The 24,352-nt window shown below is 48.2% G+C and overlaps 1 protein-coding gene across 7 annotated transcripts in view; it reads left to right on the forward strand.

Moving 5' to 3' along the window:
• Dennd1a (DENN domain containing 1A) overlaps window positions 1–24,352 on the forward strand; it is a 573,141-nt gene that overhangs the window by 544,294 nt on the left and 4,495 nt on the right. For 5 of the 7 annotated variants that reach the window (XM_045142266.1, XM_045142262.1, XM_045142264.1 and 2 more), the window contains 2 exons: window positions 9,245–9,333; window positions 22,542–22,670. In XM_045142266.1, the coding sequence (XP_044998201.1) occupies window positions 9,245–9,333; window positions 22,542–22,670 (218 nt within the window). Of the gene's footprint in view, window positions 1–2,811; window positions 2,869–9,244; window positions 9,334–22,541; window positions 22,671–24,352 lie in introns of all 7 variants that reach the window. The other 2 variants (XM_045142267.1, XM_004662787.2) reach the window with 2 other exon arrangements.

Here is a 24,352-nt window from a genome sequence, read left to right on the forward strand (position 1 = left end):
CCTGCTCCATTACAAGTTTATTTGCAAAAGATCTAGCAAGTCCCCATGGTGGTCACAGAAAAATAAGTTACCTAAGGAATCTGCAAAACAAGCATTCCTTGAGTTTCTACATGTGCCTGGAAGTTTGAAGCCAAAAATCGCTGAAAGAGCACCCATGAAGTGTCCACTTCTATGCTAGCCACAGGACACATAGAGAGCCTAGCTGGCAATGACTGCCTGTGTCCTGGCATGGCTGTGCTTCCCAGAGATAGTCATGAGTGTCTCAGAGACAGCAAGTCTGTTCAAATAAGTTTGGGATGCAGAACTTTTTAAAATGAATTCCTAGGCTTTGGCCTGGTTGGGTGGAGTTGAGTGATTGCAAAATGCAATGCTCAGGCATGGGTGAATCTCCACAGGAGCCAGACAGCACACAGTGTTCCTCCGACTCATCTGGCTGGCAAACCCTGTTTGCCCTTCATACAGTGCAATTCCCACGGTTATGTTTCTCAGGAGACACTTGGAGAAATACCTACCTTCCTCTGGCAAGGGGCATGATTGGTCTTTTTTTTTTTAAGTCTGCTCTGAAAACCAGTGAGAAGATGGACTGGGAGGGGAAGGGAGGGGAAGAGGCTCAGGTCAGGGAACCTACTAATGGAGGTAACTGCTGATGTCTTGGGGATGAAAGTAGATCAGGCCAAAGTTGACAAGCAGTGAGGACAATGAAACTAGAAAGATGATCACCCTGAAGTGGAACTCCAAGCATGAGAGAAGTAGGGGTGGTGGCAGTTTGGTCAGGACACCTGACCTGTAGGAACCAGTGCCAACTCTTCTTGCTCTTGAGTAATGAGACTTAGGAGCTCTGTCCCGACACACCCCCTGTAAGCCCTGAAAGGGAACAAACGTGGTACAGCATACCCATCTCTCTTGGCAGCAACTTAACTCCCAAATAGCTGCCAACTGAAGAAAGTTTAGCACGAAGGTCCACCCTCACACCTAGCTAACAATGAAGGATTGGGGAAACTACAGGTCATTTCCATCAACCTCTCTGTAAGAGCTATGAAGGAAATGTCCATCTTCCCCTCAGGCTGCTTGCTCAGCTTTCTAGGCATCAAGCCCAGGGATGCCTTGTGGCACAGGCCCTGCCCTGTAAGAGTCAGATTTAGAAAAGTTCTAGGTCAGGTTTTCAATCCTCAGCACCACTCCCACCAATGAAAGCCCGAGAGTCAGCACTGGTTAAGAAAAATGTAACGCGAGCCACACATGTGAGTCACATGGGGGATTGTAAGTGTTTTAGTAAGGCATTCAAATAGTAAAAGAAACAGGTGGAGTTGATTTTAATAACATATTGAACCCCAAATTCCAAAATATTATCATTTCAACATGTAATCAGTATAAAAGTTATTAATGAGATGTTTTACATTCTTCTCTAAGTCTCTCAAATCTGGTACGTATGGTATGCTTTCAGCACATCTTAATTTGGACCCAGTACATATGGCCATTGGCTCCTGTGTTGGCCATTACAGGCCTAGTCTTTGTCAAATGGTGAAGTAGCTTTGTGAAGAATGGGCAAGAACCAACTGGAAGTCTGCAAGGCTTGTTGGGAGCCTGTGATCTTGTACTTGTATAGATTTTTACTGTCCTTACTCTGTCTGCCCAATTCCCACATGTGTTTGGACATCTAGTCCTTGTCGAGAGGATAAAGCTTGGCTTTTGAGTTAAAAGTTCTATAAGAAGGGGCTGCTGGGAGTATGCTCAGCTGTTAAAGGCATTTGCTCTGCAAGCTGCCAGCAGAAGTTCAGATTCTCAGCACCCACATAAAGCCAGACACACAAAAAGGCACATATGTCTATAGTTCCAGGGTGCCTACAGCAATGGGAGGTGGTGACAGGAGAATCCCAAAGCTCATGGGTCAACTACATTAGCCTTCCCATTGACAACAAGAAGAGGGGCTCCTTCTCAGACAAGGAGGAAGGAGAGGACCAACACCCCGAGGTTGTCTGCTGACTGCCACATATGTGCCATGACATGCCTACCCCCATACGCACACAAGTTTTGAGAGGAGAGCTGAGAAGTCTGTGAGTTTAGGCTCACATCCTAACTTTCTAAAAGCCCAGCATGTTGTGTAATTGGATTTGTTCATCAGGCATTTACTGAGCAGCAGCAGTTGTTGTTGTTGTTTTTCCTAAGTCCCATTCAACCTTCTACAGGCACAGTGGTAACTCTTTCAAGAAAACAAGCTATTTAACAAATAGGAGCATGAGGGCCAAATACCATACCCTAAGTCCCTCACTGTGGAATGCCCCAGGGATTCAGAGGCATGGAGGTAGTATCTAACCTTAAATGAGAAACCCACATTTGCCAGACCAATTGGAAAGGGGTGGCTCATTCCTCCTCAAAAGGAGGACTAGTAGACAAGGCATGAGAACCCAGTGCCACCTGAAGGGGAAAGGTTTGCCTGGTCCCAGCAGGGTCCAGGAATACTAGCAAAGATAAGCTGTAACCTGAGGAAAGGAAGGGGCATTGGATGTTTTGAAGGTGGGTATGGCCTGGTCATACTGCACCTCAGAAGGCTGCCTTGACCTATAGGGAGAATAGAGACTGGAGCAGGGAGTCCTGCCAGGACATGATTCTACTGATCAGGCTAGAGATGAATCCAGAACCAGAGAATTAGCAGAGGGAAAACAGATAACGTGGGTGAGGGATTAGGAGATATCCAGGTTGGCCCCCTGGCTTCTGACCTGGGTTCCTGAAGGCTTTCTACTAGGCCATGTATGGCTATACATAGAACTATCTCGGTGTATACTGATGTTTTAAGTTTCCACTTTAATGCAGCTACAAAGACTCCATCCCACTCGGCTGCCGCCTCCCAAGATCCAGCGCTCGAGGCCCGTGAGTAGCCGGTGGTGTGCCCTCCCCATCTAACACTGCCTGATCCCTCTTCCCCGGCCTCACTAAACCTCGGAAGTGTGGACTTTCCCGCCTGGCACAAAATTGGGAAGTGGGTTTTTCAGCTTCCCTCGCTGTGTAGCATGAACTTGAACTTGCCTTTCCCGGGCTTCTCTCCCTTTTCTGAAGCAGCCAGTGTTTCACAGATCAGAGCTGGAGGTAGCTGGAGAGTCTGCCGTTTGCATCTTGTACGCTATTGGAGTAAATCTCCAGAGCAGGCTTCATTTCTAGCCAATAAATTCCAAAGACTTGCTCCAAATGCTTTGTCCTCATATATGAAGCCAGAGTCTGGCAGCAAGGGCTTCATTCCCACCTGCTGTTTTTCTTTTTTTTTCTTTTTCTTTTTGGTTTTTCAAGATAGGGTCTCACTCTGGTCCAGGCTGACCTGGAATTAACTATGTAGTCTCAGGGTGGCCTCGAACTCATGGTGATCCTCCTACCTCTGCCTCCCTAGTGCTGGGATTAAAGGTGTGTGCCACAACACCTGGCCCTACCTGCTCTTGATTAAGAAATGCTTCCTCCTTAGGGTAGAGAATATGGAGACCCCTCAGATGGAGTCAGGTCCTGTCCCCTGCTAAACTTCACAATGAAGGCCACCTGCCCATGAAAACTGCCAAAGAAGGGTGTAAGAAACAGGACATAGTATGATTAACCCAGAAACACCTGAGAACAGAGTGGGGCAAGGAGAAAGACCCATACATGTGTTTTGATGGGAAATGCCAAGGCTGGGAATGTGGCTCAGTGGTAGAGTGCTTTCCTAGCATGAGCAAGGCCCTGGGTTTAATCCCTAGCACCACAAAATGGAGGGAAGATGGGCGAGGGTGAATAGATGGACTTTGTTTTCCCATGGTCACAGATGTTGGCCATGCTGAGACATAACATAGGTGTCTTAGAGTGGGACATTTGTCAGGACAGTTTGGTGAGGGATACTTACCAAGGGAATGGTTTCCCATTCTATCAAACAAGGCAGCTGTGGTCAAGCATTGATCTGCTACAATCAGAGCACTTCCCAAACTACTGTCCCACCCCCACACCCTCCCCAGAGCACCCCTCCAGTTCCATCTTCTGAAGGAACAGAGGCTGTGCAGTGACTAGGTAGACCCGATGTGTGGTTTGAATACTTGGTGTTCACATCTGTAGAGCAGCTGCTCTCCCAGTGGATGTCAGGTGTTCTGTGGCTCTCTTTTCTCCCCCTCCCACTGTGTGTGGAGTTAGAAGTTTAGAGTAGAGGTGAAGAATTTAGATAGCTTCCTCTGTGGCAGTCAGGAGTCTGCCATTCCATCCACATGAGACAGTGGATCCATCCTGTACCCCTATCAATCTGTGATTAGCCCAAACCCCAGTCAGCACAGCTATCAAGGGACTGGAATGTTCCTGTTCACTGTCATTGGAAGGAAGGCATAAGCAACAAGAAAACCAACTTTGGGGGACAGAAAGCCTTCCTGGATCGAACCTTGCATGCATTATCAAGCATTTTGGTGCAACTGCTAGCAACATGGATATGGGAAGCCAGCAGAGCTAGGCTTGAAAGCTGAGGCTGTGTGCCTTGAGGCAGGGATTGAAGGTCACTGAACCACGTTTCTCTCTGTGTACCAGGCTGTCTGTTCACAGAGGCCTTCTGTGAAGTTAAACTTGGATAGCACCTAGCACAGGGCCTGGCATAAAGTAATTGTTCTTACTCTTCCTAACAAGCTTTTACACCTTATAGTTTCTAAGGAATGGCCCCATTTATTAAAGACCATCATTTGGGGGCTAGAGAGATGGCTTGATGGTTAAGCGCTTGCCTGTGAAGCCTAAGGACACCGGTTTGAGGCTCCATTCCCCAGTACCCACGTAACCCAGATTCACAAGGTGGCACATGCATTTGGAATTTATTTGCAGTGGCTGGAAGCCCTGGTATGCCCATTCTCTCTCTTGCTCTGCCTCTTTCTCTGCCTGTTGCTCTTAAATAGATAAATAATAAAAATTATAAAGACCATCATTTGTATAGTTTTACAGCCAGCAAATAATTTTTAGGGAACTCAACCCAGCTGAGCCTCACAATAAATAGTTCTTACCCAACTCCCTCAGTAGGGATCACCAAACTATAGAACCCATCGTCCTTTCAGTACCCCAGCTCCCCAGGACCCTCCATCTCCTGGAATTACAGATAAGCTCAGCATACAATAATAGGACAGAAACTTCGATTGAGAAAAACATAGTTGATTATTGGGCAACTGAGCTTTGCCTGAAATCCCCAGAGCAGTAGTAAGTCACAGCAGGGGTACAGAGGTGAGGTGGACTGTTTATGAACACCTTCAATATGCCTAGGACCATGCCAGGCACCTATGTAGTTACTTCCTTATCTTTCCTTGCTCGTGTACACAGGAAGCAGGTGTTGTTTCCCTGGTTTGTAGCCAGTCACAGAGACATTAATAGGCAGTGCTGGCCTTTGAGGCCAGGCCTGCCTCTCTTGTTCCCAACAGACAGATCCTGTCAGCCTTAGAGGCCTGAACATTGGGAAAGCCAGGAGTTGGCATGATTCAGGGTATTGTTGTTCCCCATAGAAAACTCAAGTACTGGAGACAGCTGGAGTGGACTCTGGTCTCACCAGCGTGATGGCTCATGTGGATCAGAGCATGCCTGGGCACCTGAGGACTTGTGGAGGCAGATGTTGCTGGAGAGAAGCCTGGGCAGCAGCTGCCTCTGCCCCTGGCCTGAGCAGGAGGTGACTGGTCATGTTCCTGGGGGCTGCCCCTCCCTCTCAGTTCTTAGCATGCTAAGCAGGCAGGTGTGGAGGATGGTCAGCTGCTCAGAGCTTGAAGTGGGAAGAAGCCTGCCCCCATCTGAATGGTAGTTTGACCACTTCCTGATGTGTGACCTTAGGCAAGAAGTTTACCTGCTTTAGCTCCAGCTTCATCATCTTGAAGAGTTTTCATCATCTTGAAGAGTTTAGCAATACTTACCTGGTGAGAGTAACAAGGTCATGTATATAGAATACATCACACAATGCCTGGCACAAAAAAAGCCACCTACACCTCCCGAACACCTCTGCATGCTGAGCCACTGAGATCCAGTTTAGGAGCTCTAGATTTGTGTTTTTAGGGACTGAATCCCTAGGTCCTAGGAACTATTCATTTATGCCAGCATTTCCAGAGGTCACCAGCAGACACTGGGAGAAATATGGGGAGACCTGGAGCACAGAACCCTTGAGGGCTGCAAAGAGGGCAGTTTGACACACTCCCTCGTCAAAGGCCATTGGCCCAGCCAGGCTTTGCCAGGTCACTGGCTGCAAACATCCAGGGTGGTCGTGCAGCTGCTGGCCTGGGTGGGGTGGCGGTGAGAGGGAGGCAGCTAGGCATTCATTCTTAACAGGAATTTTTTAGTCCAGCACCTGTGGCTAAGGTTCAGCTGTGACCAGAGGATTTGAAGTGCCTTTCTCAAAAAGGAAAGAGTAGAAGAAAACCATGCTAGTATCTCCCAGATGAAGGGCAGTGGCTGGATTCCACCTGGGAGAGGCAGGCTGCAGTTGGTTTGCATGTGAGGTGCTTTATAAGCTCTGTATTTATTATTTCTTACTCACCATTAAAATCAAATGTACTTGGTGCTTTTGTATTCAATACACATTTAACCCTGCCGACTTAGATTTCTCAGGTTTTAAATCCAGTGGGGAATTGGCTGGCTTCCCAACTTTCCCCTCCAGTCCCTTAACAGAGCTGCAAATCCCTGTTTAGCATTCTCTCCCCTGGTGCTGCTGGCATCCTAGCAGTGGTGAGCCAGCCCCTGTTGTGCAAGAGGGTGGTTTTTCCCTGTGCCCAGTCCCTACCCTTCCTAAGCACCCCCAAAGAAGGATGTGACTGCCTAGATATGACGAGAGCTGTCTGCATCATCTTGTGATGCAGCCTTAATTAAACCATTTTGCCTGTGTGTGTCTGGGCCTGGTTGTGATTTGATTTGCCTTCCCCCCTCTCTCTCTCTCTCTCTCTCTCTCTCTCTCTCTCTCTCTCTCTCTCTGTGTGTGTGTGTGTGTGTGTGTGTGTGTGTGTGTACCGTCACCTCTTGTGCATGCCTTTGTGGGGATCTGTTTGTGAGACTGTGTGTATGTTGCAGGCTCCATCCTGGGTGCATCTGGATGGTGTTCTGTGAGGATAATGCCACACCAGTGAGGTGTGTGTGACTCCAGGCGGGTCTGTAACTGCCAGAGTGACTGGCTCTGGTCCGCTGTGTCTTTTCCTCCCTCACCCACCCCTCCCCCTCCCTCTCCCTCCTCTGTCTGTTTTATCATCCCTAATGAAGCAGTCTCCTCCATCGATCCTGCTGATTGCCAACCCATTCCTTTTGTTTGTTGGCGCTGAGCCATTCAGCGGCACTCTGACAGCTCAGCTCGTCTAATTAGCTCTGTTGTTCTTTTTCCCCATGTTTCACCACGTTGCAAGTTCAGTTGAAGTTGCCACAAACTTAATCCCCCCATTTCAGCCACAAGTTCACATTCTTAACCCGCCTTTATTGTAGCGAGGAGCAGCCCTGTGCAGGACAGCCAACAGGCCTTAATGTCTGACCTTCCCCCCCTCTCCCCCCGCCGCCGCTCCCCCCCCGCTCCCCCCCCCCCCCCCCGCCTCCCCAGCACAATCTCCAGGTCACCAGCAGGGGCCAAGCAGCTCCTCCACCCAGCTGCACTCCCGCCTTTGCAGGCAGAGTCTTGGGGATGCAAGGGGCCTGGCTGAGGTTGGGGAAACCCCCTCAGAGTGAGAATGGGCGGCAGTTTACAGCCATTCATTCATCTAGCAGATGTTGACCGAATGTCTGTTAGGTGGCAGGCACCATTCTAATAACAGCAATAATAACAGTGGCAGCATGATATACCTCTTAGATTCTGGGAAACAGCATTCACAAGCCTACAGATTTTGTTGAGATTCTACTATCTTCCAAGCACCACACAGGATGTCCAAAAGGATAAGATCATCTGGAATCTATCTTCTAACTCAGAAACAACCCCTTTTGTTCTTGACAAGGGGTGTGCAGGTCACAGAGAAGCAGAGTGAGCATTGCTGGAGCCACCCATTCTGTACTGGGCCCACACTGAGATGCCCCCTGTGCCCTGTGCCCAAGTCTTCACAGTAGCTCCATGGAAGAAGACAGCATGTTTGGTGGAATGCACTTGGCCTTTACCACATCTCTGACTTGCCAAACAAGGCTGAGCTCAGATTGGCTGCTCCAGAGGAAAAACTTTGGTTAAATCAGACGTGTGCAGACCTGAGGGCTTGATGAGACTCTATCAAGACTTGTCTTGTATGCAGCCAACTTCTGTAATCTTGTTCCTAAGCCATTGTGCTGTGTCGCCTATAAATTGCTGGGAGCGGGGGTGTTCAGGAAAAGGGCAGCAGGAAACAATGTGCACGCTCTCCTTCCCTGTCTTGTCTGCCAAGCAGCCAGTGTGGCATCGCAGCTGCAGGAAAACAAGGGCCATTGGCAAGGAGCATCAAAGAGGGGCCTTCTAGCTGAGCTCTCTCCCTGTACCTTTCAGACATTGGAAATGGTCACAGATGACAGTACCAAATGTAAAGCCATGTAATGCTGATTGGACCAAATGAGATGCTTCTAAAAGCACCTAGAAAATCTTGCCTAACACCAGAAACCGGCTCTGATGAGGAAGGGAAGCATCTTTTTTCTCTGAGCCTCCTTGTTGGCTTTCAGAGGCGGCAACTCAGAATAACCAATCCATCTTGTCGGCACAGGGGAGCAGTGGGAGTGGGAAGCTGTCCACTTCCTAGAGCACCCAACACCACCCTTGGGCCAGATCAGCACTGACAGAGTGGATGCAGGGAAGTGTGCAGCATCCGGCTAAGCCCTTACTGGAAGACAGATGTAGGGTGCCCTGGGAAGTGAAAGGATGGTTTTGGTGCACACTGTGATACTTTCATTTGCTTGCCCTCCAATTTAGAAATGGAAATAAGCACCTTGGAATTCACTTTTTAAAATGAGCAAAATAAGCCTGTGTGTCCCCAAAACAAGTCTAAACAGAACCTCTTTGCTCCACACACTGGTTTCTGAGTTTCATGTCTCCATTCCAGGTTCCACAGAGGCCTCATCTCACTAAGCCTTCTGAGGAGGCCAGGGATACTGTTCCCACCCTTCAGAGCATTTCAGACTCAAATTTCAGATAGCATACTATCCACCACACATTAAATGATGCTGTGTCTGTGATTAGTGTGGTCTTTGCAGCTTTTACCTGGAAACCCGCTAGCCATGTCGTTCTGGGACCACTACCCAAATCTTCACAATGGCCCCATGTGGCTTTTCAACTGATTCCTTCTTGGGGATTTCCCCATGCCCATTCTAGGTGCGCCCACCCCGTCCACATGTTGTCAAGAGACCAAAGAGCAACATCACCATGGAAGGCCGGAGGACATCCATCTCGAGCCCTGAACAGTGAGTACCAGTTGCCGTCTCCCTTTCATTCCAAGAACCTAGCTGTCAAGTGCTCTGTGGTGGCCAAATGTGCAACCCTCACCTCTCTTCTGAAGGCTCTCCTGAAGCCCTGAGAAGGTGTTTCACAAAGAGGTCAATCAAGGAACAGACCTTGATCCTCACTGCTGACTTATCTAGTTGTCACATCAGCAGACTCCAAAGGCCACATGTACCTGTGCTGTACTTGGAGTGGTGAGGCCCAAACGGTACTAGGTCATGCTTCAAAGAAGGTCCCAGGCCTCTCATGCTGAAGATTAGACTCAAAGGTAAAGGTTAGCCACTAGGTCAAAGAGACTACCTGTTTAACAGGTCAGTCCCTCCTAGACCTTGTCATGCCCCTAGCCTAGGACTTGGGTTTGTACACAAGACATCCTCACCCTCACTGGCCTCTGCTCTCCTGTACCACAGTGTCTGTGCTGTCAGGACTTTGCCTCTGCACCTCCCCGGCCCCTGCAGCTCCTCAGGGGTAGCTCTGGGATACCCAGGACCTAACTTAGAACTAGCTCTGGTCACATGCTGAATAGCTATTGACCAGACAAGGTGACCAAATGGATAAAAGCCATGGCCAGAGGCTTGGTACCTGAGTGACGATGGGCAAAAACTGCAGACAGCCTGCACTCCAGAGCCACCTGAAGAAGGCAACACAGCTTCCCTTTGTCCCCAAGGAGCATACCTCCTGGGCTCCACCCAGACAACTTGACATCAGCTTCCTAGGATGTCTTTAGAAATTTCATGAATTCTTCTTTGCCTGGGGTGACTGGAGAAATGAGAAAAATTAGTCCTTTGAGTGGGAAGGGGAATGCTTCCCCATGTATAGCCTCCTTTCTGAAAATTTTCTGGGTAAGAAGGGAGATGGTAGCTCCTAGCCAGAACTGGAGCCAGAATCTACTTGGAAAGGTCAAACTGTAGCCTAAGTCAGGTGCACTTCAGTCCCTCCAGGATTCTTTGATTCACAATCAGGAACCTCTTGAGACACCCGAGTCTGTCTAGAACCAGCCTTCTAGGATGGCCTTTACCCACAGAACCCAGGGAGAAAGAAAAGATGGGAGTGGGGGAGTTTCTGGAGATTAGATTTGGAACAGAGGAATTCTGGAGTTGGGTGCAGGGTTAATTTGTGTTATGCACAGTAGGGTGGTGGGAATACTGAAGTAGTGTTCTCTGGCTGTGGGTTATGACTGCCCCCTTGTGGATATAATGCTGAAGAGCACCAGACTGCCTCAGGCCCTAACGATTTCTCCTGAGGGGAGTGAAATTAGCCATGTTTCTTTAAAGCCACCTCTTTACAACTGACCTAACCCTTTTACCAGTGGCCTGGGACAGAGAACATGGACCTGACTGAGCTGTAAACCAGGTCATCCTTGCGTTGCATGAAACACCCCAGACTAACAGCAGCCCATATCCTAGGGAAATACATTACCCACTTGGTGGCCAGGCACCTGATTAAAGACTAGACTCACTAACCACATTTATTTCTGCTGTTCCTGTTCAGTGGCAGAGGTGACTGTGTGCAAAGAGCAGTTGCCGACAATGCTGTTTTCCTGGTAATTGCCTGAGCCGTGTCAGTATCACTTCTAGTTTTCTCTTGTAATGTGCCCGTCTTAGATTTCTTTTCTGGAAGCATTAGGGGGGTTGAGATGAGCCAGCAGGAGCATGGGACTGGTTTCTGGGATAGGGTAGCTGGGGAGACTGGCAAATAACAGTGATAGAAAACAAATGACAGGTCTTCTGTGACCACACCTCACAGCCGTTCATGCCCACAAGGAGGTACATTTGGGGACGTCACTGCAAGGGCTTCTTTTCACATTTTCTTAATGAGGAGGAGGGGAGGCTGTGCTCCCATCATGCCAGTGACATTTCTGGTGCCACCCGGGTGTTTTCCTGCTTCTCCTCCATACTCCCCCCCGCAAGTCCCCTCCAATTCCAAATGCCATGTCACAACAGCCCTTGCATGTGTTTTTCTCAACTGTCATCAGCTCCAGCTGGCAAGACCAACTTCTTGAAACACAGGAAGCATCCAGCGGAAAATATTTTAATAAAACAGACTCCTCATAAAATATTGTTCTGGGGTGGGGAGAGGAAACCAGCGCCACCAATCTGTCAGCATTGTGTTAGAGAGTTAAGAAGATGAGGCCTACAGGCAGGAGCCAGTGCCTAATGGGGCTTTGTAGGGTGAAGTTCTGGGTGGCATACAGGGACTCCCGGCCCTGGCTCTTTCATCTACCCTAGCTTTGCTTGAATCCTGGGTCTTTGTCTCTGCTGGGCATATCAAAGGGCATCTTTGAAACTTCGATGATTTGGGCAGAAGGGGGTGCAAGATCTTTGAAGTGGAAGGGGTGGCTCAGTCCTCCTGACTTCTAGCCACAGCCCTCACTTCTAATAGCACATTCACTAGTTGACTCTGGGCCCCAAGGCTGATTAAGGACGAGAGCGCCCCCTGCAGCACCGAGCACTCTGGGATTCTTCACACCCAGCAGCTGCTCAGCTCTGGCAAGTCAGTCACTGAAGTTCCTTCCTTCCTTCCTTCCTTCCTTCCTTCCTTCCTTCCTTCCTTCCTTCCTTCCTTCCTTCCTTCCTTCCTTCCCAGCTGGCCTGCACTCATCTGTTGCTCCATCTGTGTGTCCATGTGTCCGTTTGTTAGCAGACATCTTTGAAAACCTGCTAGGTGCATGCTAGGAAGCCTGCAGAGGGAGTTCCCATGGCTACTCTTCTCTCAACTTGCATTTGTCCAAAAGGAAATTTTCTTTATGAATCAAGGGTAAGTTTCCTTCCTACCTTGGCATTTGAAAGGATGCTTCAAGAAGATTTCCCTAACATTCCCTATTTTTTAGTCACTAGTCACTGACTAGCATAAAATTGGTTACTCTTTCCCTCCAAGGAAAATCAGTCCCTGCCATTATTATTCAGAGCAAGAAGCACAGCTAAGATGCCAGTGAGCAGGAAGCTTAGTCAGGACCCAAGCATCAGGGCTGGGCGCTCTAGGACAAGCAGGTTCCCCTTCTACAGAGTCTGTATTTGACTTGAATTTCCAGAGCTCCCAGTTGGAAAGTGGTAGTGCTAGAATTGAGTTCTGCCTGTAGTTCTCACCATTGCTGCCCTCCTTGGCATGGGGCCTATGGGGTCTATTTACAGTCTAGCTTTGCCAGAGACACAGCTCCAAGTCTTAGATGACATGCCCAGTTCACCAGCTGCCTCCAGATTCCCTGGAGCCTTGAGTCAGGAACTTGAGCCCCTGAAGTTCCGCTGCACTGGGTACAAGGAAGCTCACACTTCACCCCATTAGAGGTGGGCCTTGGTTTCCAGCCAGAGTATGCCTGGCTGCCAGGTGCCCCAGGGATTTCTATCAAGTTTGCCAGGTGTTAAGGAATTCCCTGTACAACAGAGCCCATGGCCAGCTCAGAAAGACAGCACTGAGACAGTACCACCTGCCCTCTCAGGATACCACACTGAATGACACTGAGCCAAGATTCTGATGACCACGCTGATCCCCAGTTGTTCCCTCTGCCAGGCAGCCTCTCACTGTTCCCAGCTAAGAGATAGCAATGGGGCCAAGGAAGTGGCTCTAACCAAGTGGCTGAGAGTATGGAGGGAAAGCATCCAGTCCCTAGTCCCTCTGTAGGACCATCTTGCAAGGCCTGAGGTTAGGGCTTGAAGGTGGTGGGCAACTTGAGGGGCCATGCCCTGCTGAACTCTCTTGACTGTATACCTTATCTCCAAATAGGTGAGACATACACTCTGTCACTTAAGGGCTCAGCTGGTGGCATATTAATTATTTAAGTTTCATTGGTCTTTCTGCATAGGAAAAGCCCCAACCTGGGTGGTGGAGCACACTTGTAATCCCAATACTTAAAAAGTAGAGGCAGGAAGTCATCCAAGACTTCATAGTGAACTGAGGCCAACCAGGCCTCCATGACACCCTGTCTCAAACACAAACAAGAAGAGTCCAGATTCAGCCCTCAGGAAACCATGAGTCATTGCCCTCCTCACCTCTGCCACTAGAGCTGTATAAAATTGCTCTTTTCAAGGAATTTTGTGTATCAGAATAATCCAATAGCCTTAAAGATAGCCTGGAAGTCAGGGTAAAGAAACAAGTTCATTCTGAATCCCACTCCCCCATTCAGCTACATGTAAGCCTCTGCACATTCCCCTCCAGGCTTTTTCCTGTCTGTGCTTTTTGGAGCACCACCATGTTTGCTGTGTCCAATTGAGTGGACTTGTCATATTTCTTGATAACCCCTGTCATTTGTGACCACAGAAGATCCTATTGTGTGTATGTTTAGACTCTACTTAAGCTTCCATAGAAGATCTTTACATGTTTCCCAAGTTTTCATTCATATGAAAATGCCAGAGAAATATCCCTGTCCTCCTCACTTTCTCTCATTTTCTATCATTATAAGAAATGGAATTAACAGCTACCATTAGCTGAGAACTATGTGCTAAGCACTTTACATACACCATTTCATTTGATCCTCATGAGAAATCATGAGAGGTGTTATGAGTTCTATTTTACAGGCATGACTGAGAGTCCAAGAGGTTGTCCCTGCCCTTGGCTACACAGCTAGTTAATAGCAGAGCTGACTTTCAACTCTGCATCTTGATTTCCAAGCCTGTACACCCACCTGTCCTACAGGAAGATGTCTGCTCTGTGGAGCTCAGTAACTTCTAGAACAGAGTATCCTTGTTCTTCCTCCAGAACTGCACTCCCCAGGAGTCTGGGGAGCTGGCATTAGAATCCTCTGGATGGGGAATGTGCAGGCAGGTGTGCTGGTTGAACAGACAGTCTAGTTACCACATGGCCAGCCCACGCTGATGAGGAACTGTGTGTGAAAATATCAATAGTGCAGCATGACCCCAGCCAGCACTGAGGCCCCAAAGATTCAAATCAGATCAGAAGAAGCCTCCAGAAGCATTTGGTGAGAACTCTGCCCAAAGCCTAGGTCTCAAAATGCTCTATAGTTGCCTCTCACGGCCAGTAGTCTCATTGTCACAAAATTAACTGCCTCATCACTACAGACATATCTCGTGCTCCTCAACACAAGATCACAATGGGGCCAAACCCCTTTCCCTCCTGCACAGCCCAGAGCCAACCTGGGGATGGGGTCAGTCACTTGGACAGTAGCCCAGTGCATGGTCAGGACTTCAGCACCCAACATGCTCAGTTGGCATCCCAGCCCACCAGTGTGAAACTCAGATGCTGCTGCTGCTGCTGCTGCTGCTTCTTCTTCTTCTTCTTCTTCCTCTCTCCACCCCCCCTCTTTCTCTCTCTCTTTCTCTCTCTCTCTCTCCCCCTTTTTTTAAAATTATTTTTCTTTGTTTTTGTTTTTTGGAGATAGTATTTCACTGTTTCCCAGACTGACCTGGAATTCACTATGTAATCTCAGGGTGGCCTTGAACTAACAGCAATCCTCCTACCTCTGTCTCCTGAGTGCTGGGATTAAAGGTGTGCGCCACCACGCCCAGCTCCTTTTAACACACCTGAGGGCATTGAGGATCATGGTTTGGAAGATTGCACACAAGAGCATACTGTCATCCTAAATTAGCAGGACATGGCCTCCCTCCCCCCACCCAATGGCATCTGCAGCAGCCTCAGCTCACTGAAACCCACCTACCTCCCTTCCTGAACCCCAGTCCCCAGTCTTCCTGGATGTAGCTCAGACCTACACTGTTGTAGATCCTTCTGATGTCTCATCCACACTTACATGTGCTTGCACGTGCACATACACACACACAGCTCTATGTCCTTTAGCTCTGACTGTCAAACCAGAGCTTATTCCAGACCTCTGCTCAAAGATGCTTCCTGATTGAGTGAACACAGGAATTATGTGCTCATAGCCTGGCACTTTGGAGAGGGGGCAGGTCCAGTTAACAACCGCCAGCAGGTCATGAGCACCTACTGTGTGTCACATGTATTCAGGATGGAGTATATTCAAAGCAGCTGTAAAGCTGCCAGTATCTCTCCTGCCCCATCATGAAACAGTTACGAGATGCCACCAGCCCCGAAAGCAAGCTTCCAAGATGCCAGCTGAGCCCTCAGCTCCAGGGAGTGAGGACAGCTGTCTTGGTGCTACCCTCTGGCAGGCTGCCAGAACCTACTGCCTGAGCATCCAGAGCCCAAACATCCAAGCAGAAGGTCACAGACCCAATTAGCAGAGCAAGAGCCTTCTGACCTGACTCACCCCTAACCCAGTGGATTCCGGACAGTAGAGACAAAGATAATCCTGAAGTTGGACATTGACCCAGAGCCCAGACTAGAAAAGCAGGGATCTGCAGGAGCCTGTCCCCACTCCAAGGAGCCCAGATGATCCACAGCTGCTGAAGAGCAAGAGCCACATGCCTGCAGCCTCCTCTCCCCACACTCAGAGGGAAGACTGACTAGTGTTTCATCACCACAGCAGAAATTTGTTCCTTTAGGGTACTTTGGACAAAGGGGCTCAGCCCTGAAAAGTCACCATTTTGGTCAGTGCTGAAAGGCTTTGCCACCCTTCCCAAGTCACTTCCACATTCCACACTGCCCTGGATCAAAAGCCTGTAGCTTGCCTAGGCCTCTCACATGTGTGGTCTTGATTAACTTCCCAGCATGCCCAGAATCTTCACAGCCAGGATTATTTTAAGCCATACATGTAGGCTTCTAGTGTGTAGAAGGACTTGCTTGGGGCCAGGCCACACATCAGGACTGCCATGGACACCGCTGTCTCACCTATCAACTATGGTCATGGTCCCCTGAGCCTTCAGTTCTTGTGCTGGCCCCAGGCCTCCATCACCAGGCCCAGCCTCTGCTGGTCTTCCTTGCCTATGTCTTGCTGCTCCACAGGAGTACCTCTGGGCACCAGGTCACTTTCACTGTGCTCATGATGAAAATGTGGCCTCCACAGTACCTCCCAGGAGAACCTCATCCAGGAGGCTCTAAGTGAGTGACGTTCCCTACCCCACTATCTCCTGGCAGAGCTAGTTTCTAAGGGAGTTAAAGGACCTGGTTTCTCACCATCACCAGTGAACACTCTCTTATTGCCATGGTGACTGGTGAAAACCAGTAGGCCTTATTCTTCAGTGGATTCTTACATGCCCTGGTGCAAAGGTCCATGTGCAGCCAGTTCCCGCTGTGGTCAACAGTTCCCTGCTCAGGACAGCAGCTTCTACTCGGTGCCACTCAGGAGCAGATTCAGGCCAGCTCTGAGCTTTCTCAAAGGTCCCCAGCTATATTGGCACCCCAGAGACCCTCCGCTTGCTTCAGAGCCTTTTCAGATTTCTTGTCCTCTATGAGGCTTGTGCTTGGGGAAACTGCCCTGTGTCATGGAGGTAGGGAGAAGTGGGAGCTCCAGGCAAAATGGCATTGCCATGCATGGAGATATGGCCAGTGGAGAACTATGCACCTGAAAGGCAGCTACCACCTTTTTAGCCCTGACCACTGGAGGAAGACCTTGAGCAGCATACAGGTGCCAAGCATCTCTTCTCTGGCCGGCAAATGGGGCATGTGGATGGCAGCTGAATGTTCAATACATGCCAGGTGCTATGCAGTGCCCTCAGTGAGTTTCATTTTTCTGATCAGACCTTCAGAAGGGCTGTACAATCTCTACCTACAGGAAAGAAGTCAAGGTCTTGGGGAGGCAAAGTGACATTGCCAAGGTCCCCAGAAAGGAAGGGGAAAGAAGAAGATGGACAACCTGACCTTCTCCTGGGGCCTGTGCATACTCATCACTCCACCAGGTTCATGTGCTGAGGGATGCAGAGTAGCCAAGCCCTTTGTGCCCAGTGAAATGATCCTTCTAAGATGATCACTGGCTCCCCTTCGTTACCTCGAGAGGCCGAGTCCTAGCTGATTTCTTCCCATCTTTATCTCAAGTACATTTAAATGTCAATTAAATTTGAAATATCTACATTTGTCAGCATTTCATTTTGGGCCAGTGTGACGTGCTGCTGATTTGTCCAAGCGATGTGACACATGAAAAAACTCTCAAGATGCAGATCTTCCTCATTAAAAAATAAGCCGGCCCGATCCCGGCACAGCAGAGAGCACAGAGCACGTCCCCGCTACCTGATGCTGTGTCTATGACATGGTATTTAAAAAGGAACAGCCTCGCCTGTCACCACTGTCACATGCGCGTGCTAACCGGCGACACGTTAAACCAAACATTAGAAAGGGCTTTGGAGTCATCTGCATGGGAACTCCACAGCTCAGTGGGCAAGCCAGGGGCATCTCGAAGTGGGGATGATGGAGTCTGAGTGTGATAGACAGAGAGCTTTTCTCTCACATACAGAGACATTGCAGCTCTCACTGGGTAGCCAAGTTCACCACGACATGCCTTTTCCCAGACAACCCTTTGTGTGTAATAAAATCCAGGCAAGTGGTGGGGGGCAGACTGCAGGATAGTAGCTGAATTGGGTTAATGAGGAAAGAGGTACATTCTCTCCCATTTCCTGCCTTAAGCTAATAAAAAATTTAAACCTGGACGTTTTGGATGGTTTATCCTTTATCTCTGACAAATACCTGGCTATACATTTTATGGGAGAACATGAGCAGCTGAATTTAAATAAGTTTATTTTGAAACCCTACTTTTAATGAAAAGTAGGAGGGGCCACACTCTACCTTTCATTATTTCACATCTAGGAAATAAGCAGGACCCCACCACGGTTTAGAAAAGGTGAATCCAGATTCCACTCTGGCTCCTCCTTCAACTGCTATGTGACCCCAAGCAAGGGCCTCTTCCTCTTTTAGCCTTAGCTTCTTAGTCTGTCATGAGGAATTAGTGAGAAATTACTTGGGCATTATTTAGTCCGGAATGTATGAGTTCTGCTAGCGGTATCATGGTCTTCCATGTGGCCTGGATATGACAAAGTTCTGATCTGACCATATCACATAGCAAGTTTCACCCTGGTACCCATCACTTTTAAGAAACAATGCTGTGAGCCAGTTGTGGTGGGACACACCTTTAATCTCAGCACTGGGGAGGCGCACATAGGAGTTTGAGACCAGCCTAGGACTGCAGAGTTGAGTTCCAGGTCAGTCTAGAGTAAGACCCTATCTCAAAAAAAAAAAAAAAAATGAGGAAGGAAGAAAGGAAAGAAAGGGGAGGAGAGGGGAGGGGAAAGAGGGCTGGAGAAATGGCTCAGCATTTAAGCAAAGCTTAACAACCTGGGTTCGATTCCCCAGTATCCACATAAAGCCAGATGCACAAAGTGGTGCATGCTCTTGTAGTTTGCAGAGGCAGGAGACCTTGGTGCTCCCATTCTCTCTGCCTGTTTCTCTCTCTTTCTCTCAAATAAATAAAAATATTTAAAAGGAAAGAAAGAAGGAAGGAAGAAAAGAAAGGAAGGGAAAGAGCAAGCAGTGGTGTGTTGTAGACATCCTTCCTGGCCAGGAGTAGCAACAGAAGAAGAAATTAGGCTTGAAAATGAGGTTTTCTTTCCTTCCTTAACCCATCCCTGTATGCTCATACCTGCCAAGGGCTCATCCATCGTGAAAACTCTGGGCTCTCTGTACCACATGCCAAAGGCTAAGCTTGGGTGGGCATTAGAAAGGTATTCACAGATCAGAAAGCCTCCCTTCATGTGACCAAACAAGAGCTTGTATCCATCTGCCATTAGCATTGTGACAGGAAAATAAAGGCTCTCATGACTGACATCCTGGTCTGGAATCTGCTGATTGCTTCCTAGGCAGGTCCCTCTGTCACTTCTGTCTCCTTCAACAGTGGCCCCTGGTGGTCAGCTAACACTTGATCTGCTCACAAGCAGTCAGAAGTACCCCATGGTTAATGCACAAATGGGTGGACAGGTGGACAGTTGTACTCTGTAGGTTGGTGTAGTGATTCCTTCCTGCTAGACTGCTGTGCACAGCTCCTGCTTGTGAATGTCCATCTGAACACTTTCCTTGGGCTTCTGCCAGCTCTTGGTCCCAACAACCTCCATGCCTGAGCATCTCAGAGGACAAGTAGGAGACCAGGAAAGGGAACACATCTACCACAGTCACAAATTGGTGGAAGGATCCACATGAGTGCCAGCTCTCACTCATTCAACCACAAACCTTCATCATGCTATATGGGCTCCAGATGGAAGAAAAGAGCAAGCCAGGTCCCTGCCCTTGAGAAGCTCAACTCAGACACAGGAGTATAGGATTAATGAGATATAGAAGGCACCAAGATACACAGACAAGGAGAGGCAGGCACCCCAGAGTACTTCCTACAGATGACATTTGGGTCAAATCTTCAAGATAAAGGGCAGGCAGTACAGTAGGCAAGATTATATAAGGCTGGTGTATTAGGGATGGTAAGCTGGCTAAAATGTAGGGGGATGGTGGGAGGAGGCCACAGAAGTAGGCAACACCCATCCTGCCCTGCCCTATTTGTGCATGGCACTGGGCAATACCTCACCTACCTGCAGCATGTTCTTTGAACTGCTCAGAGTGGAGTGGATGTGGTAGTTTGTGCAGTGTCCCCCATAGCCTCATGTGCTTGGGATTAAGCCCCATACTCAATCTCCAGCTGGCAGAGCCTTGCTGGAGAAGGTGGGCTACTAGGGGTGACCCTTGAGGGTTACTAGTCCATCTCCACTGGGTGTTCATATCTATTTCACTCTTGCTTCTGCCTCCCAGCTGGTGTGACAAGATATGATGCCCAGCCTCTGCTCTGCCATGCTTTGCCTGTCATGACAGAACTTCCCCCTTGAGACTGTAAGCCAAAATAAAACCTTTCCTCCCATCAGCTGCCTCTAAGCAGGTGTTTTGTCCTCGCAAAGAGAAGGTAACTGCTACTGTGAGCCTGCTATCCCCATTCCCCACCACATACATGGTAAGGATCAGCCCTGAGCTAGGGATGCAAGTGGGTCCCCTGACTTCCAGACAGGCATGGAGCCCCGATATCTCAACATTCTTCCTCCTCATTCTTTACACAGTACATTTATTCCACCCATATCTGAAGGGAGTGGTATTCCAGTTCAGAGTGGCACATTTGCTAGGTTTAGGCAGAAGAGTTGCAGGTTTGGATTTGTGATTGAAATCAAGATTTGTGGCTGTGTGGAGAAAGTCTTTCTGCTCACCCTTATTTACTGTGGAAGCAGCAGGAATTAAGTCTTGTGCCAGGACATTTCTGCAAGTCAGAGCCTCCTGCCCTCAGCATCCTCTGACCCAATCCCCTCTTTCCTCCAGAACAGTATTTGACAAGTAATAAGACAGGAGGAAAGGTCTGTACATATTCAGTACAGATGCATTTTTTTTATTTTTTTATTTTTGTTCATTTTTATTTACTTATTTGAGAGTGACAGACAGAGAGAAAGAGGCAGATCGAGAGAGGGAATGGGCACGCCAGGGCCTCCAGCCACTGCAAACAAACTCCAGATGCATGCGCCCCCTTGTGCATCTGGCTAACGTGGATCCTGGAGAATCAAGCCTCGAACCATGGTCCTTAGGCTTCATAGGCAAGTGCTTAACCACTAAGCCATCTCTCCAGCCCCAGATGCAGTTTTTTTTCTGCGTATGTCTTCAACCCACAATTGATTGACTATGTGTCTGTAGAGACTACATGTTGGGGGCAGGCAACTAAATATTGAAGTGTGTCCTCTTCCTAAGCACCGAGGTGGCCTGAGGCTAGCTTATGGTCTCCCTGGGAATCCTCAACCACAGTTTAAGGACAAAATTCCACCTACCCGATCTACGAAGATAGACAAAGAAATGCGGGCACAGGGATGGAAATGCTCAGACCCTCGGGGGCTCTGGCAGCCAGCTTTGAGTGGCAATGGGTTAGCACCAGCAGCAGGAATCGTAGCGCTGTCTGTTCAGGGTCCCATCCCAATCCTCAGGAACAGCTGCTATCCCTCACCTTGTGCTCATTTTAAATATGTTGTCCTTCCCTGAATAAAACCTGAAAGAAATCAATATGGAAAGTTCAGGAAAGAGGTCACTTGGGCTGACTTGAGAGAAAGCAGATAGCCCTACTGAGCACCCCACATCTCGTCCTTACTCTCATCCCCACACTTCGTTATTGTCTCCCAAGGCTCCTTATAGCAAGCTAAGCCACTGGGTGGGATAGAGCCATAGGACCTGTTCCTCTAAATACAACCAGAGCAGCATATATGGTGGGGCATGGATTTGAACCATTGTCTACAGGTCTCACTCTTCTCACCCAAGCCCAAGGCCCTGGCCAGTATATAATTCATAGGACCCGGGTGTGGATTCTGGAGGCTTGGTGTGTTTGTTTATAGAGGTAGAGCTCACAGGTGGCTGACAAGGGAGATGTATTTTTTATAACAATGAATATTTAATTTCCACATCACAGATGAAAAAGTCTCTCTGAAGAAGCATCCGAGGGAGACTCTAGAGAGTGCTGCTAATCAGAACATTCTCGAGAGAGCTCTTCCATGTGGCTCACTTCTTTCCTTAACTTTTTCATTTTTAAATTTTTCCCTGATTATTGAAATAGATATGCTCACTGTAGAAAAATAAAAGTGTGGGGGAGGGGATTTCCCATAATCCCACCAGCTATTACTGACATTTAGGCAGTGCTTTTCCATTCTTTTTCCTATGCAATTTTCCACAGGTAGATGAGAGAAAATACAATATCCTTGGAGAATTGGTTCCAGATGCCAAATCCGGGATGCTCAAGTCCCTTATGGGACTTTTTACTTTAAATTATCTCCAGATTACTTATGGTTAATCTAGTGTAAGTGCTATGTAAATTGCTCTCAAACTGTATTTGGGGAATAATAAGATGGGGGAAAGATCTATACATATTCAGTACAGATGCAGTTTTTTTTTTTTCTCCAGATATCTTCAACCCACAATTGATTATGTAGTTATGGAGCCTACAAATTGGGAAGGGCAACTAAAAATTACAAATCTGTCTCCAGGTGTAAAATTTTCTCCATAAGCATTACACTTAATGAGAGGATAGCATTCAGTAAGCTGTGCCCCGTTCCTGTACTGGAAGCTGAGAGCTTTCATGTCTTGATGTTATAACCAGAGCTGCAGTGAGCATCTTTGGACGAGTCTTTCTTAAGTTGGGGTTATGCTACTAGAAGCGGGATTGCAAGGTTGGGCATGACTGGGTGACAAGTTCAAGCTCTTAACACGCTTGACAACCCCAGTTTCTTTTCTGCTGTTAAGCGCCCTCAGGCCTTCTCCTTCCCACCCCATGCACTCTGATGGAGCCCTAACTGCTACTTCTCTCTTGTCTTCCTCTGTCCAGCCTGGTAAAGCCCTTGCGACACTATGCTGTCTTCCTCTCTGAAGACTCCTCTGACGAGGAATGCCGGCGGGAAGAGGCCCCATGCACCGGCTTCACCGAAAGCTTTTTCTTCTCTGCTCCCTTTGAATGGTCTCTCTTCTTCCTTCCAGCTCTTGGGCTCAACTTGGTGATACTCAGGATGCATGGGGCGGGGGGCTATGGGGACTGGAACTGCTTGCTCTTGTAGTGTGTGGGGGGGAGTGCTTCAGTGCCAAATTGCAAGGTGGATGCCACCTCCCCAGACCTCCTCTCCGGCCCCTATGCTGCCAGCCCCACAGAGGCTGTGATAGCAGAGTGAGGGACGGGATGAGACAGGAGCATGGATCCCTTCCTATAAGCAAATGGGGAAGGTGGTTAATGACAGCTGCAAAACACTGCTTGCTGATCCTTTTCTCAATGCATCTTAGTATGCCATGGAGGTACAAAGTCAGATTTTAAGTAAAGAGCAAAGTTTAATAATATGAAACATGTATATTAATATCAGCCAGGTGTGATGATATAATCCCAATTTGTAATCCCAGCACTTGGGAGGCTGAGGTAATAGGATTATGAGTTTGAAGCTAGCCTGGGCCACATGACAAGTTCCAGGCTAGTATAGACTACACAGAAAGAACACTGTCTCAAAAGAAGACAAAACCAACTACATAAAAACATAATAGTCTTAGCCTATCTACATATTCTGACCTGTTTGGAATTTAAGATAGCTTTGGTAGGTGTTGGGGAGGAAGTTGAGACAAGGTCTCACTCTAGCCAGGCTGATCTGGCACTCATTATGTCGCCCCAGACTCTTCTTGAACTTAAGGTAATCCTCCAACCTCAGCCTTCTGAGTGCTGGGACTAAGGCATGTGCCACCCTGTCTGGCTTTTAATAATAGTTTGGGGCTGGGGAGTTGGCTTAGTGGTTAATGTGCTTGCCTGCAAAGACAAAGGACCCAGGTTTGATTCCTCAGGACCCATGTAAGCCAGCTGCACAAGGTGGTGTAGGCCTCTGGAGTTCATTTGTAGTGGCTAGAGGCCCTAGTGTACCCATATTCTCTCTCTCTCTCTCTATCTATCTATCTATCTATCTATCTTCCTTTCTCCCTCTCTCTTCCTTTCTTTCTCCTCTCTCTCTCAAATAAATGAAAATAAAATACATAGTTTTTAAAAGTATTATTTATAACCTAGGTCAAAGTAAAGGAAGGCTAACCTTTAAAAAAAAAAAAAAAAAGAAGGTCCAGCTATCTCAGAAGCAATTGTTTGTAGCCTCTTTCTTTGCCAGTCCCCCCCGCCCCCCAACACACACAAACAGGTAATTCCAAGCTTTGGCGTGCTCTTCACCATGAGCATACAGGTGTGCACAGGCTCCAGGGAGCAAGCTGCTAGCCACTTCACTGCCAGGAGCTTGTCTAACCTCAGCACCAGGTCTCTCCTCCCATGGGCTGAGCCTACAAATTCATCCAGGAACACTCTGCCTCCTGCCAATGCCCTCACAGAGTAGGATCATCCTGGCCCTTTTCCTCCCAGCAGATCAACCCTTCCGAGTACATTCACTTAGACAGTCTGTGGTATTCCACCTTCATAGGCACCCTTGAATTTTTTTAAATATTTTCTTTATTTACTTATTTATTATTTATACAGTACTAGGCATACCAGGGCCTCTTGCCATAGCAAGTGAACTCCAGAAGAAGCGTGAACCACCTTTTGTGTCTGGCCTTATATAGTACTGAAGAATTAAACCTGGGCTGTCAGGCTTTGCAAGCAAACACTGAGCCATCTCCCCAGTTCTGCAT

Source organism: Jaculus jaculus, chromosome 1 (assembly GCF_020740685.1).
Source record: "Jaculus jaculus isolate mJacJac1 chromosome 1, mJacJac1.mat.Y.cur, whole genome shotgun sequence".
NCBI classification, from domain to species: domain Eukaryota; kingdom Metazoa; phylum Chordata; class Mammalia; order Rodentia; family Dipodidae; genus Jaculus; species Jaculus jaculus.